This window comes from Balaenoptera borealis, assembly GCF_965194805.1.
Source record: "Balaenoptera borealis genome assembly, chromosome: 1".
NCBI lineage: Eukaryota > Metazoa > Chordata > Mammalia > Artiodactyla > Balaenopteridae > Balaenoptera > Balaenoptera borealis.
The window spans coordinates 6,248,719-6,265,971 of NC_138860.1; the positions used below are offsets into that span (position 1 = coordinate 6,248,719).

The 17,253-nt window shown below is 36.2% G+C and overlaps 1 protein-coding gene across 8 annotated transcripts in view; it reads left to right on the plus strand.

The window, feature by feature from the left end:
• KCNT2 (potassium sodium-activated channel subfamily T member 2) overlaps positions 1 to 17,253 on the plus strand; it is a 376,144-nt gene that overhangs the window by 184,275 nt on the left and 174,616 nt on the right. For all 8 annotated transcript variants that reach the window (XM_082394255.1, XM_082394261.1, XM_082394256.1 and 5 more), the window contains 4 exons: positions 6,467 to 6,647; positions 7,855 to 8,019; positions 9,789 to 9,925; positions 13,638 to 13,701. In XM_082394255.1, the coding sequence (XP_082250381.1) occupies positions 6,467 to 6,647; positions 7,855 to 8,019; positions 9,789 to 9,925; positions 13,638 to 13,701 (547 nt within the window). The remainder of the gene's footprint in view (positions 1 to 6,466; positions 6,648 to 7,854; positions 8,020 to 9,788; positions 9,926 to 13,637; positions 13,702 to 17,253) is intronic.

A 17,253-nucleotide genomic window follows, 5' to 3' on the forward strand; every position in this document is an offset into this window, starting at 1 on the left:
TGGTGGGAAAGTCATTTGCCTCTTTTGACAAAGAAGTATTTAGCCTTGCCTCTTAGTTCTATTAGATTCCACCATTAAGGCAGTGGTGAGATAAACATTTTTGTGTGCTCTTTCTTTAATGAACTGTATTTAGTTTATATCTAAACAGGCTAAATAGCTAGGTGATTTAAATGTGGGCAACAGAGATCTGTGTATTTTACATTCAGACCCTCATTCATTCAGGAAATATTAATGCACATCATTATGTTCTTGGTAGTAATATAGGTGCTCAGGCAACATAGATGAAGAAACCACATGACTCTGTCCTAATAGACTCCATTCTTATAGAGGTTTATGGACAATGGGCATCAAACCCAGCAAATGACTAAAACTATTATATATTTTTTTTAATTAAGCAGGATAAGAAAGACTACATATGTAGTACATATGCTGAGTACATATGATGGTCAGGATAGAAGTAAAGACTTGAAGGATGTGAGGAGATAGCCATGACAATATCTCGGCAATAGGGTCCAGCCAGAGAGAGCAGTCCATGCCAAGACCCTGAGTCCGGACCATGCCTGTCATGTTGGTCAGAAAGCAAGAATGCCAGTGTAGCTGGGGCAGAGCAAACCACAGGGAGGAAAGTAGAAAATTAGTCCAAAAGGGATAGGGAAGGGTCAGATACAGGAGTGCGCTGGAGACAAACGAAAGATTGTTAGTTTTTAGTCTAAGTGAAATAGAGAGCCCTCTCAGGCCTTTAAAGTACTTAAGTAGAGGAGTAGCATGGCCTGACCCATGTTGTCATAGGGCAACTCTGGCTGACGGGTTGACTATAAGCTGTTGGAAAAAGGGTGGGGATGTTTACTGCAGTGGAGGGAAGAGAAACTGATGGCAGGGATCATTGTGGTAGTAGTATAAATGGTGAGTAGTGATTGTGGATTCTGGTTATATTTTGAAGTTAGAAGCAGTGGAGTTTGCTAAGAGATTGGATATGGGTTGTTATAAAAAAAAAAAAAAAAGGTCCAGGATGATTCCAGGATTTTGGCTCAAGAAAGCTCTATTTGCCACCATCTGATGATGAAGAGTTTGGGGGGAGCAAATTTAGAGAGGAAGTTTAGGATTCCATTTGGACATGTCAACTTTGAGATGTCTATTAGAAAGAAAGGGAAGGCATTGAGAGGAGCTGATTGACGGTTGGCTGCTGTGTGGCTGAGTGACTGGAGGACAGTGAATTAGGGGTGATCTCGGAAGACGAGGTCAGAGAAGAGCCGGGTGTTCGGGATTTTACTCTGAATGTGAAAGAAGGGCATTGAGAGTTATAAACAGAGAGGGAACAAGATTTGACCTATAATTTAAAAGGATTATTGTGTTCTTGGGCTAGATATTTAAGTATCCTCTGCCTCATTTTCTCTTGGGGAGAAGGAACAAAAGTCATTTATTTATTACAAAAATATTTATTGACTTAGAAGATAATATGTTGACGTCAATGTTTTAAAAGCTGTACTGACATTGTTACTCATGAACCTAAGCAGTGGCCCATTTAATGAGCCCCTAAGAGAAACCAGCAGACGAGCCTATTCAAAATCAGAGGAAAACTCTAAAAGTAATTCAGTGTATTCATCTTTATCAGTCTTTTTTTAAAAAGTTGATTTTGCTTTTGTATAATTATACCAAACATGCAACAACTGGTTTCATTTTCTTATCATTTTAGGGGTCTTCATTTTCATATCAATTTAGAGAGAATTAAGGTATACCAAGTCCTTTAAGTGTAAGTGTAATATTAATAAATAAGTGAAAGGCTCACATGAGTTTCCCAGGTCAAGTAAATGGAATGTTGCATAAGGATTATAAAAAATGATTGTAAGTATAGATTTAACTACAACCATATCAAGGAAATTAAATACCTTGTAATATGGTTTATTCAGCAAAATGTATTAAGATTTACATAGGTTGTGATAGGTATTATCATTTGTACAGTTTGGTAGATCGAAAAGCATAGCCATAATATTTTGTGGCCCCTCTCATGAAGAGACGGAGTCTGTTTCCACACTCCTTCAATCTGGGATGATCTTGTGACTTTCTTGGGCAAGTAGAATGGGCAGATCAAAGCTAGGTCTTCAGAGGGCTTGCAGCTGCCATGCCAAAAAGGAAGCTGGTTGAGTTGATTGGAGGCTGAGAGGTCTCATAGAGAGAAACTGGGTGCCAGAGCCAGCAATGAACCCTGACCATAGACCGCAGTGGTGAGACCATCCTGGACCTTCCATTCAGCCAGACTTCTAGCTGAACACAGCTGCAGGTGTGAGCCCAAGAAAACCAGAGGAGCTTCCCACGGAACCATGTGAGATGATAAATTGTTACTTTTTTAAACCACTAAGTTTGGGGGAGTTTGTTATGCGGTAATAAAAAACTGAAACATGCATGAACTATTTTTTGGAGTTTGTTTGTATATATTATTTGAGCAGGGTTTAATTAAGTGTTCTTTTGTTCATTTAGCAGTTAGTTACTGGATAGCTGCTATGTACTTCGTTCTAAGTGTTGTAGGAAAATTATAAAGTATAAATACTGTCATTGAGGTTGATAATAGTTGAGTAGGGTTGATAAATATTTAACACTAAATATATATATATATATATATATATATACATCTTTGTAAAAGTGTAGCTATCTAAGACATGAACTCATATATACTTTAGAAATTCATCAGAAACACTGTAACTTGGGATACAAAGAAGTCTTCATGAGGGAGGTCATATTTGAGCTGGGGTTTCAAAAAATGGGAATTCTTGGTGGTATTGGAGAAAGAGGATTTTCAGTTGAAAGAAACAGATTGGGCAAAAAGTATACATTGGGGCATGGGTTATATATATTATGATGAGCAAACAGTCCAAATAACAGGTAAAGGGGAGATAAGTGAGAGAAACGTTGAAGAAAAAACAGGTTAGATCCAGCTTTGCAAAGCTTTGCAAAGATTTATCAAATGATTATTATTTCTGCTACTTTTTCACCTTATTTCACCTTACTAGAGGCACCTTATTTATTTTATTTTATTTTTATTTATTTTATAAATTTATTTTATTTATTTATTTTTGGCTGCGTTGGGTCTTCGTTGCTACATGCGGGCTTTCTCTCATTGCGGTGAGCAGAGCCACTTTGTTGCTGTGGGCGGGCTTCTCATTGCGGTGGCTTCTTTTGTTGCGGAGCACGGGCTCTAGGCGCGCGGGCTTCAGTAGTTGTGGCACGTGGGCTCAGTAGCCGTGGCTCGCGGGCTTAGTTGCTGTGCGGTATGTGGGATCTTCCCAGACCAGGGCTCGAACCTGTGTCCCCTGCATTGGCAGGCCGATTCGTAACCACTGCGCCACCAGGGAAGCCCCTGGATTCTAGTTAATTCTATATGCACCGCGTATCTATTGCTGAATAACAAGCCACTGCCAAACCCAAAACTTTGTAGTTTCTCACAATTGTGTGATGGGTGACTGGGGCAGTTTTTCTGCTGTTCTCACCTGTGATTACTCTTTCGGCTTCAGTCACGTGACAGCCTCACAGGTGCTGGAGAGTCCAAGATGGCGTCTCTCTGCTGCGCAGCTGTTGGTGCTGGCTGGCAGCTGGGACATCCTGGTTTTCCTCCACATGGCCCCTCATCCTCCAGTTGACTATATGGGGCTGCTGCACAGCACCATAAGTGAGAACAAGAACTTCAGTGTCTTCAGAACTTCCAAGACTTGGAAGTCTTGGTCTTAGACTTCCAAGAAAGTGAGAACAAGAACTTCAGTGTCCCCTAAGGTCTAGGCTTATGCAACTCACACAGCATCACTTCCACAATACTCTATTGGTCCAAACAAGTCAATAGGCCAGCTTAAATTCAAGGTCAAGGAGAGACAGACTGTACACCTTAGTGGGAAGTACAGCAATATCATGTTGCAAAGGAGAATGAACATAAGAATTGATTTATTGGCAGCTATTATAATAATATGTCACACCACAAATTAGAAAGTGTTCTTCAACAGTGAGAATCCAGTTGCTTTTTTGAACCTGAGATTGATATATCCAAGCTGTGTTTAAAGAATATGAATATGGCCTTTATGAGTGGGTTGCATTAAAAGAAGGACAAACTGAAGACCAGGAAGCAAAGCAGGAGATTTTTTTCTGGTAGTTCTGGTCATGGTAACATATGTCTGAATTAGGAAATGTACATTTTATCTATAAACAGAGATTTGCTTTTAATGTGTAGTTATGCAAAATATAGTAAGCCCTTCAATAACATTTGAATTCTTAAAAATATATAAATTATATTTTTCCTCATTCGATTTCCTACTGAAGTGTAAAAGTTATACGAAGTTGTTTACATTCTCAAATATAAATTATTTTAAATAAAGTAAAAAACATATTCCACAGAAAGGTCTATTGTTATCAAACAGCTGTTCTCTTTGGTTGTATGAAGGCTCCATCTGAATAGTCTTAGAATTAGCTTGGCTGGTATATTGCATAGAGGCAGCTGAGAAAATAAACTGACATGAGTCAACTATTATGACCTGGCAGCTTACACAACATTTCTGAACATAGAGCAAGTGAAATTTTGCCGAAACGTTCTGGAGACCTGGAGTTAAGAAAACAGAAAAAGAACAGAACATTTCCTGCCTCAGAAGCAAAATGATAACACGTACCCTACTGTTTCTCTTCTGTCCCTTGGTTTATCTACCTGTGTGCCTACCCATCTTCCTAACTATCCAATGGTTTATACTGTGCCTTAAAAAGATTTAAGATAATTGAATATTTATGATATGTAACTTAGACAAATACATAGATATCTTAAAAGGCTGGAAAAGGAATTTCTGTAGTTTAAACATTGAATAGCACATCTTCTTGGTCATCATAATCAAGCTGTGTCTGCTTGTTCTGTATAGAAGTTGCAAGGAGTATCCAGAAGTATACAGGGATTTTTTTTGACAGCTTTATAAAGGTGTAATTTACGTACCATAAAAGTCATTCATGTTAAGTGTAAAGTTCAATCATCTTTAATATATTTACAAAGCTCTGCAATCATCACCACAGTCCAGTTTTAGAACATTTTCATCACCGCATTCCTACCATCAGTCCCAAGCAACCATTAGTATGCTTTCTGTGTCTTTTCTGGACATTTCATATAAACAGAATCATACAATATGTAGTCTTTTACATCGGGCTTCTTTCACTCGTCATCTTTTTTTGGCTTGCTCATATTTTAACATGCGTCAGTACTAGATTCCTTTTTATTGCTGATTTTTTATGTTGCAAATCTTATTTCCCTCCAACATTGCACATATATGCATGTTTCATAGCCTTACTTTTTTTTTTTTTTTTTTTTTTTAAGCTAGTAGCAGTGCTATTTCTAATGCTATTTTAGCAATTCTACTTTGGGAACATCTTATAACAATTTCTATGCTGTTCCCTTACTTTCATATCATCAATAGCTTTGTACAGATAATCGATCTACTTAGAGACTCATTTTTAGGGGCACCTAGCAATGGTTAACTCCTCAAGTCTTTCCTGTATACAGTTGTCCCTCTGTATCCACAAGTTCCACATTTGTGGGTTCAACCAATCACAGATTGAAAATATTTGGGAAAAAATTTCTGGAAAGTTCCAAAAAACAAAACTTGAATTTGCCGCATACAAGCAACTATTTACATAGCCTTTGCAACTTATTTATAACTATTTTTATAGCATTTACATTGTATTAGGTACTATAAGTAATCTAGAGATGATTTAAAGTATACAGAAGGATGTGCATAGGTTATATGCAAATATGAATACTATGCCATTTTATATAAGGGACTTGAGCATCTGTGGATTTTGGTATCTGTGGGGATCCTGGAACCAGACCCCACGGGATACTGAAGGATGACTGTGTATGGAACACACACACACGGAATATATACACGTATATCTATACCACATGTATATACTGAAAAATGTCTCTCTGTTTAAAAAAAAAAAAAAAGACTACTGACTATTGCTATTTTTTTTGAATTCTATTTTACTTATTTTTTTTATACAGCAGGTTCTTATTAGTTATCTATTTTAAACATATTAGTGTATATATGTCAATCCCGATCTCCCAATTCATCCCACCACCACCCCCTGACAATTGCTGTTTTGATGGGGAATAGATCTAGTGAATTCTGGTGTCTATGTTTTCTTGACACGCATTCAAAATGTTTGTGTAAGTCACCCATGAAATTCAGTCTATTTATTTTACATGCTATTCAAATATACTTCGTGATATTTTGGCTACAGTTTTTGGCTACTAATCAAAATAAGACTATATCTGTTTGATGTAGGAAAAAAAGCTTAAAAATTATATTTTCTCAACCAAAATATTGTTCAATATAAGACCCCAACTACTAAGTGGCTTTATGAAATGCGCTTTGGTTTTCAAGAGAGTCACGATGAGAAGCAGTGTGCCTAATTTGAAGGTTTTAATTGTAATTCATATGTGTTTCTTTAGCATTTGTGGAATCCAACATCTGGAACGAATAGGAAAGAAGCTGAATCTCTTCGACTCCCTTTATTTCTGCATTGTGACGTTTTCTACTGTGGGCTTTGGGGATGTCACTCCAGAAACATGGTCGTCCAAGCTTTTTGTTGTTGCCATGATCTGTGTTGCTCTTGTGGTTCTCCCCATACAGGTAAACACAACCGTGTTAAATTTTGTAGGAACCTGCAAAGTCTTATGAAATCAAATTCTTCCACATTTAATAAAAAAATGCAGGGTGACTTGTTAACCTAACAATAATATATTAACACCTGCTATTATTCCATCCAGTCCATTAATTACAATTGTAACAGAAATGCCTTTTTGCATTGTATTAGAAACATTGAGGTTTTTTTTCCCTCCAGTCACAATTGATAGCTCACATTTCATTTCAATTCTTCAAGGTGCTTTCTTTCAAATGTAGAGTATTTATGTTAATTATAGGATTGTAGGATAGTATATTTTTAAATTATAGAATGATAGCTCAAGGAAATACACTTGTGAAGGGTTGATTTCCCTTGAGTCTTGAAAATACATCTAAAAGCCATATGTTGTAATGAATAAAAATTGTTTCCATAAGCTAGTCAACTAAAACAAAATCTGAAGATGATACATAGCTATCATGCAGCATTTTGGAGAATGGATAAGGAGATAGCAAAGGGACAGAGATATAAAATGAGACTAAAGATACATAGAGGCAATCTTCAACTTTTTCCTGCAATGAACTCTGGGTGTCCATGGGTGGGCAGGTCAGAAACAGGATGTGGCCAATACAAATCAAACGTGCATGTTCCATTACAGAACCATTGGCCACAGTGTATCGAAATATACTTTACATAGGTATAAAAATGATCTTCCTGTTCCTATCCAATCATACATGTCATCCTTAATGACACACCTCCCCTATACACTCCACAACCCTTAGATACCAGCTACTAAATAACTAGAATGTGGCCTTTCATTTGTGGTAAGGGTATCTCCCCTTGCAGGAGATGTGGGCTGAAGTTGATATAAGAATGTGGGAGAAAAAAGTGAGGCTTTTCTCTTTGACTCAGTGCATGACATATATAGCTGCATACCCTACTGGACAGAGCAGAGGCACGGACCTCTTAGTGCCCTGCTATGATACAATAGGAAAATCATATTACTGTGTTTCCTGAAGACCTGAAGGCCCTGGGAGGCATTAGCAAGCTCTGCAGCCATCCTTTGAAGAGCCTCTTGTTGAAGGGAACACTGATTATTTGAATCTCAAAGACTTTCATTTAAGAAATTGAGTATACTTAGTAAACAACAGATGTATTGCATTGATTTTTATTTTCACGTCCAGTGTTTTTCATTCACATGTGGAAAATGCATTACAGTTTGAACAGCTGGCCTATTTGTGGATGGAGAGACAAAAGTCAGGTGGAAACTATAGTCGACACAGAGCTCAAACTGAAAAGCACGTTGTTCTGTGTGTCAGCTCACTGAAGATTGACTTACTCATGGACTTTTTGAATGAATTCTATGCTCATCCAAGACTCCAGGTACCTTTAAACAGATCATACCTACTAACATTGTCAAAGTCAGTTAATCATGGTACAGCCTGTGTTCTGCAGGATTTTTATTTATACACTCAAATTTAGAAAGAGAAAATGAAGAACTACAAATATAACCAGGAACATAGAAAAAAATGCTGGAGGAATACACAGTATGTTAAGTTTCCTTCTGTATCTATACTGAAAGACAGATGGAATTATGTTACTGCTACAAAGAAAGGTTTTCTTTGATTAAAATGATTGCTTTTTTCTCCCTTGGGTAATGCATAAATGATATTTTTATGATACAGTGAAATTTAACATAAAATATAATAAAACAATAAAAGAATCATTTCAATATCATCTGCTCACTTGAATATTTCAGAATTTTATCAAGTGTTGCTGATAGAAATGTGGAAGTCTGGAAGTTCCATTTTTCCTTTTGTTTCCTGGAGTGAAACTAGGTCTTATTTATAGTAATAATAAATGACCAGAATTTGGGAAATAACTTGCTGATTGAGATCATAAATTCAGAAAAATCTCTTCTTCTGTCTATGCAGACAAAGTCCTCGGTTACTTCTTCCACTTGCCATGGTTCTGGGTCAGTGTAGACTTAGGTCATCTCCTTTGCTGCTCAAGGCACTTAATCTAGTCCAAACAGCAAAGAACTACTTGAATTTCTTGTGTTTTCCCAATAAATTTGTGGCAAGAGTTTGGATAATCCTGAGGTCAAGACAGTGCTGAATACATCAATTATCTCTCCCTTAAATAAAGAGATTTTTTTTCTTGAATATTTTAGAGAACTTTTAAAATACTATTTTTTGGATTAAAAAAATCTAATTTAGAAGTGATACTTATATAACATATTCTTCTGTTTTTGCATAAATTATTTTTCATTTTTTGCAGGAATTCCATATTTAATGGTTAGGTTTTTTTATTATTCATATTAAATAATTTCAGATGCTTATTATAACCCACAAAGAAAATCTATTTTAGGGAAAATTCGATCCTTCCAAATTTTGATCCCTAGTAATTTATTTTGTCTAATATCAATATGGAGAATTCTTAGCACTCCAAAAATTCCTACTAGATATATTATAAAGTGATAAAATGGTGAATGTTTACCAGAGAATTTGAATTCTTATAGATAAATTATTTTAAATTCTTACAGATTTTAAGTTCTTACAGGTTGTTTTTTATTTTCTCCAAAAGACCATTATTTTGAAATATTTTGATCTCAAACTTTTAAATTTAAGTTACTTTGTCAGTATTATCAATATTTTTGTGAATCTTTTTCCATTCAGATAGTCATCAGAATATTTTCAATATTATCAGTTCATAATAATATTACCAAATGATACAAATTACCATCACAGTTTTTATTCTAAAAGTAACAATTCGAAGTATGAATTGATCCTTAGGACTTCTGGCTGGTATGCAATTTATCTTTTAGAATCAGCCTGAAGTTGTAACTGAAAACTTCATAGACTGGAAGTGTGTGCTGAGTATAAGCACCGATTACCTTCCCTTCCTGGTACTAATAAAATTGAAAAAGATCAGGATGAATATAGTGATTTATGAGATTTTTATATGTCTGTTATGTTTATTACTGTATCATTTTATTTAACACTAGGTTTTAAATGCAAACTTTTATTTGTTAGTAAGAGTTAATTTCTACTTTATCATATTTCAAAATGTTCTTAGATATTCTATTTACCTACGTAGTATAAAACAAAGCATTATTGTCTCTATCCCATGGCCCACTTTGTTTTGAGTAGGATTATTATGTGGTGATTTTGTGTCCTACTGAAATGGATGTTCAGGTCCGAAGGGTCCTACAGATTCCGATGTGGTCACAAAGAGTCATCTACCTTCAAGGTTCAGCCCTTAAAGATCAGGATCTGTTGCGAGCAAAGTGAGTATATCTCTTCAATATTTTCCATCTTGTAGTGTTTTAATATCTTTTCTCTCCTCCAAATTTTAGCAGTTTTCAGTGTTGCAAGGTGTGTTTTTGAATACAGGCTTTTGCTTTAGTCCCACTGCTGGTCAAATTGGAAGGTTAAAGATATAAAATCCACGTATTTGCTCCTCTTTCTCAGGGCAGGGATATTCGGCAGACCACGTCCACACAACACGATGAGAAGTGTGGTGTCGTGTAATTATCTCAGGCTGCTGGGAGGTGAGCTGAGTTATCCAGACTCAAGGAGAGTCATCTCCAAATCCCTGGATACTGTTTTTATTCCACAGATAAAAATCTTGGGCTAAAATTGTGTGAGATACCAAAGCAGTTCGCGTTAGGGTTTACATTTAAGGAGCTTGTATTATATACTGGGCAGGTAACAATTGTGTTGCCTGGTGTCTGAGATGAAAGAGTCCTTGGGGACTGAAAGAATCAGAAAGGTGACAAGGGTCTTAGTTTCTCTCTTCTTATTGTGTAGATGCCAGCCCACCCGGCTTAAAGGTGACATAGTCTTACACATTTGTCACAGGTCATGAGGGTCATTTCATGGGGGCAGAGTGAGAGGATGGTTGGTTAGACTGTAGACACTGGGGAATCAGGGCATCTGCAAAACAGCATCCTTAGTTTCAGAAGCCAGAAGAGATCCTTAGCGCAGGTAGCTTTGCTCAACGTTTTCTCTTGTTTTACAAGTTTTAAACATATCTTCATGTTTATCCTTGAGTTGTCTTACAAACTCTTTTAGGCTTAAAAGTATCTTCCCTCAATTTCATAACATAAGTGTTGTTTGTTGTTCTTTGTTGTTGTTTTGTTTTTTTTCCAGAACGCTTGAGTATGTGTGTTAGTGTGTGTGTTGGTGCATGTTCTCCATGTGTTTGTGTGTGTTCTGTGTTTCTTTATGCATGTTCTCTGTGTGTTTGTGTTTGTGTGTGTATGGTGGAGGGGGTGTGTGGGTGACGGAAAAGAACAGAAGAAAATTTCCAAACCCCTTTTTGCTGCTTACTCCTGCAAAAGATGACTAGATAGCTCATAACAGGAAATCTGACATTAGTTTTGATTTATATATAATAGGTCAGTTTAACTGAGATTTTTCCAAAGATTTAATAACTTCTGAAACAAAAAAGTCAGTAGAAACTGTCAGGATATAATGAATGGTACATAATTGGAAAACTAAGCTTCTTCGAGAATATATTGGATGGGCCAAAAAGTGCCTTCAGTTTTTTAAGTAAAAATAAAAGACACATTTTTCATTTTCACCAAGAATTTTATTGAACCACATATTCAGCTTTTTGTTCCACTACCTTCTGCCATTTTTCAGGCAACTTCATAATTCCATCTTCCCAAAACTTTTTATCTTTTTGAGCAAAGAACTGTTCCAGGTGCCTTTTACAGTCTTCCAGGGAATTGAAATTTTTTCCATTAAGAGAATTTTTAAAGACTGAAATAAATGGAAATCTGAAGGGGCAATGTCTGGAATACGGCGGATGAATCATAACTTCCCAGCCAACCTGTAACAGTTTTTGCCTGGTCATCAAAGAAACATGAGGTCTTGCGTTATCCTGATGGAAGATTATGCGTTTTATATTAACTAATTCTGGACGCTTTTCATCGAGTGCTGCTTTCAGTTGGTCTAATTGGGAGCAGTACTTGTTGGAATTAATTGTTTGGTTTTCCGGAAGGAGCTCATAATAGAGGACTCCCTGCCAATCCCACCATATACACAACATCACCTTCTTTGGATGAAGACTGGCTTTTGGTGTGGTTGGTGGTGGTTCATTTTGCTTGCCCCACGATCTCTTCCATTCCACATTATTGTACAGTATCCACTTTCCTTTGCCCGTCACAATTTGTTTTAAAAATGGAACGTTTTCATTACGTTTCAGTAGAGAATCGCATGTGGAAACATGGTCAAGAAGGTTTTTTTCGCTTAACTTATGTGGAACCCAAACATCAAAGCGATTCGCATAACTAAGCTGGTGCAGATGATTTTCAACGCTTGATTTGGTTATGTCGGCTACCTCCCGCGTGGTATAACGTTGATTGTTCTCAGTTATTGTTTCAATTTGATCCTTATCAACTTCAACTGGTCTACCCGACTGTGGAGCGTCGTCTAGCAAGAAATCTCCAGCACGAAACTTCGCAAACCACTTTTGACACATTCAGTCAGTCGCAGCACCTTCTCCATACTAGAGCCATCTTACCCAAAAGACTGAACGAACCTTTTGGCCCACCGAATATTAGTATTTGTTGTGGATTACATACTTCATATACGTTGTCACTATACATGACAGTTCTAGAATAAGTCAGATTCTCCCAGTACCTCAAGTAAAACACAGGTGTTTGCTATTTGCTATCTATACTCATTATTTGGGAACCATAAGGAAATAGTTGCTTAGACAGTAATATAACTTGGATCTTTATATTCATCTGCATAGATAATCAATATGCTTAATTTATTATAATGAGTCTTCATATGGTAAGAATGAGTCATGCACATATTATGGTCAGTATGAATTTCTGTGATAAATGAAGTCTTTTGACTACCTAATAAATTAATCTAAGCCATTAGGATTGGCTATTAGTATCTTAGCTCGATACTACCTAGGATTAACACACTCATTTAGTATTAATAGTGTTAATAATGGTTTCTTAGCAAAATCAGTCACATTTGCAAGAAGCATTCCTCCATAAGAATAAAAAAGAAAAGTGTGGATGAGTGAGAGGTAGCAGGCTGGTAATTCTGAAAAAGCTGAATTAAGAAAGAAGGTACCATTTCTATGTTCATTTCTTATCCTATGTCACATGAAGATTTGGGATTTAATGTTAACTAATACATTCTTCAATACAATTCCCCATGCAAGAAACAAGGAGTAGGATTCTCCAAACCAGTTCCAAAGGTTAGTTGTATGAGTTTTGAATTGCTTTGTTGAACATGACGTTTAGAAAATGTTATACAACGCTCATAGTGTCTTAATAACCATGACTACTTAACATTTTTCCAGAACTGTTTGGTTTGGTCTAATTCCATGGATTTTTCATAGAAAATATTTTTGGGAAAAATTCTTTTATCATAATGAACCAGAAAGATAAATAATTCCTTATTTTGAAAATACATAGTTTTATATTTTTAGAACATTACTTATCAAGCACTGAAGCGTAATTACTGTTTATCACTACATTTAAGAAATATAGAACTTTAGCATGAAAGGAAAGGGTTTGGAACAGTTGATGATTCATCTCCAGGAAATATAAATGTACAGTAGAGTTTGGCTTACAAATACTAAGCAGCTTTGTTTCCTCTCTCTTAGTTTTGTTGACATACTGAAGCCAAAATGTAATCCATCTAAACTAAAGGCGAATACAACTCCCTCAATTTACACAAAGTATATATATGAAAAAATATATATAATGATAAAAGAGAAAATAAAATTTGACTTTTTTTAACTTCTGTCATTATAAGCTGTTGAGTTATATAGCCAATCTACAACAATTATTTTGTTTACAGTCAAATATAGTCACGATCCTAGAAATCCTACTTTCATTTAAACCTAAGGATGTCCGTAGTTTACACGTATACTTTACACGCACTGGAATTCTATTTTGCAGATAATGCATAGATATGCACAGATATGTCAGTGTGTGATTATTTTATTTTTCCATCTGCATTTAGGATGGATGACGCTGAGGCCTGTTTTATTCTGAGCAGCCGTTGTGAAGTAGATAGGACATCCTCTGTAAGTTTCTAAAATCTCTTTCTGTAAATTGTTCTTTTTGCCTTAGAAGATTTTTAATTTATTTATTTTTTAATCTGCCAACATTAAATATTGATGACCTTAAAATTTTACTGAACGGAAGTAAATGTCTCTAAACTATCTTGCCAAAATATAAGAATAGTTGCATCATTGACTGTATCAACGAAAGTATTCTTGAAGTAGTTATCACTAATCCCTGGGTTTTCTGTTGATCAAAATGAAATGAGTCATGTATAAACAGAACTAGATCATTTTTAATTAAATATATCCTGTGCTATGTGATTTTGTTCAAATGATCTCAATTTCCTCAACTTAAAAACAAGGCAGATGGATCAGTCAGTCTGCATAAAATCAGTTGGAGAGTTTCTAAAAAAATAAGCATTTGTGAAAGTTCTATTCAGGATATGCAGGGTGGGGATTGGGAAGCTGTGTATTTTTAAAAGATCTCCAGGTGATTTTGAAGCACCTCCCAATTTGGAAATCTCTGGCTTATATGATCTCCATGATACATTTTTTAGGTCTAAAGTTCTATAAACTCATAATTAAATTAAATCTTATAATTTACCAAATTATAACTTCTATTTTTTAAATGCATTTTAATTTTATTACTTTTAAAAAGTGCTTTATTATTCTATGTTGAGGATGTACTGTTAACTCCTGTGTTTCTAAGCCAGTAAGTTCATCGGTAGCCATACCTGTGGTACACAGACAGATGAGAACCTTGGTGGCTTCTGTAGTGATTGGGGAAAAGGCAAAATATGTCTGGGTCTTTTAGGGACATGATTTGCACTTTTCTGGAGCATCTAATAGGTGTGCTCTGGTACATTACTTTAGAATTGCAAGTCCTGAATGTGACAGGCTTTGTGCTGTTCTCACTCTAATTTAACGAAAATTTTTACTCATTTTTAAACCAACTTACTCATCCTTCATTTGAAGAGGACTATTGTGTGTTGAATTGTGTCCCTCAAAAACTTGTGTGTGAAGTCCAAACCTCCAGTACCTCATAATGTGAACTTATTTGGCGATAAGGTCTTAATAGAGATAATCAACTTACAATGAGTTTATTAGAGTGGGTCTTAGTCCCATATGAGCTGTGTCCTTGTAAAAAAGGGAAATGTGGTGACAGACAGATAACAGGGAGAATGCCACATGCACATTAAGACAGTCTTCTCTAAGCCAGGAGAGAGGCCTGGGACACACACTCCCCTCACAGCCCTCAGGAGGAACCAACCTTACCAACACCTTGATTTTGGACTCTGGCCTCCAGGAAGATGAGACAATAAATTTTCGTTAAGCCACCCAGTTTGTGGTATTTGTTATTGCAGCCCTAGCAAACTAATGCAAGGCCATAGACCAAACAAATGATTGCAAAATTTGTAAAATATTTCTTTTTAAAATATATATATTTTAAAATTTACTTGCTCCCCTCCTTCTCCACAGTTACTGTCTTAATTCAGACCAGATTCTCCTCGGTCCACTTATGCACTATTGCAATGGTTTCTTAATTGTTTCCACACATTAGATGCTCCAAACATATTTATTGAAAAAGTGAACTGGAATTGAACATACTCTACCTTATGTTTCTATAATTATTTAACTTATGTAATTGTGAATCTTGGGCCTCTCCAGTGGCAACTTAGTTTCAAAATACTTCCAGTCTTCCAGTATCTATGTAACAAGGGGGAGTAAATATTAGGAAATAATTACCTAATGTCTTTTAGAGTACCCTTTACGAGGTGAATTCGTATGCTTTTTATTAAACAAATGCATTCCATTTCCTCCTGACACTCTAGTAAATTTACAAGAAATGCATAAAAAGACTTCACTCGTCAAGACAAAGGAGATGGTAGATGAGGTGACCTTAATACAAGTTTGGAAGCTAGAAAGCAGATGGATGGGTGGTAACTGACTTAACAGACAGAAGGAAGGTAACATTTCAGTTGAGAGAAGAAACAAATCAGAAGCAGGCTCTTTTTTGCAATGGAGCCTCAAAAATCGCAGGAAATAGAGGCACCAGATGCCTCTGCAAGTAGGGTTATACGTGGTACTAAATATATGAACAGTGATTAAAAGTCTGGAGGAGAAGCAGTTGGATTCCCTGAACCCCTCCACACATCCATGGCTGGTCCCTTTCCCCATCCTGGGAAAATAGGTTTACTATTTGGGGAATTTGGCCAAAATAAACACTTTCTGGCTGCCCAGGAAGAAAGAGTGGGAAATTAGCCTGTGGCAGAAATTCCTGACCCACTGATGCCCCCTGGGAATGAAGCATTGGAAGCGAAATCCTCTGATTCTGTGCAGTTTCAGAGAAGGTCAGTGTGAGTTACTGAAGCAGTTGGGGGACAGGAAATGCAGGAAACTGTTTCCTCTGCCCACTTATGGTGGAGACAGCTCAGGCCACTGCATGATCCAGATGGTGGGGTCGGGACCCTCCAGGAACACCCAGCAGGGCTCCCTTGGTATTGGGCTGGTTGGTGCAGCAAGACTGGTTGGTAGACACACATCAGGACTGGGAGCATTCTTGGCCAAGCATGTGTGTTTGTGTGTGTGTGTGTGTGTGTGTGTGTGTGTACATAGATGTGAAAGTAAGCTTCCTGCATTCACTCAGGTCCCAAACAGCTTTTGAGTACTTCACTCCTACATATGTTCAAACAACAGTGATCACTAGACATTTAAGGAATTTCCTAACAAGAAAAAGAAGGAACCAAGTAACAGACATACAAAAAGCATATAGAAAAGAGGAATTAAGGGAAAACACAAATACCGCCATAGAATTCTGGGAGAATAAATAAATTTCAAAATATGTAATAAATATCCTATTTTTAGTAATTTAGTAATTGAGAAGATGAGAAGAGTATTCATATATAAAACAAGAATAGTAGGCTATAGAACAAGACAAATCAAAACAAGAACATTCAGTGAACCAAAAAGAGCTTCTGGAAATTAAATATAGGTAACAAATGAAAAACAAAATGTTTAGAAGATAAATCTAAGGACATTGAAAGAATGAAGAGTAATAAAATGAACAATAAAATCAAATAATGGAAAAGGGGAGTCAAAACAAGAGAAAATTAAAGGAGTAGTCAGGAAGAAACAATATCCATATAGTAAGAATTTAAGGAACAAGGTCTAGAAAATGGGAGAAATTATTAGCAAAAATATAAAACAAAATAAAAATTTAAAAAAACCCCAGAAATTAAAACAAATTTCTCAGACTGAAGTTGTCAAATTGAGAGGGGCCACTTATTAGAGATTAATGACTAAAAACGTTATGCTTGCCAGAGAAATTGAGATACGAGAAGGACCAAGAGGAAGAAAAGAATGAAAATGAAGAGAAGGTAAAGTAGAAGAAAACACTCAAAACCAAGGATGGAGAATTAGAGTTTTCAGACTTAGCAGTAATACCAGAAGCCAGAAGACAGTGGGTCAAGGCTTTCAAAATTCTGAGGGAAAGTACTTTTCCACTTGGAATTCTATATCCTGGCAAAACTTCAGTAATGTCGTGGTCCGAGCGTGGGTTGGAAGAATTTCCAG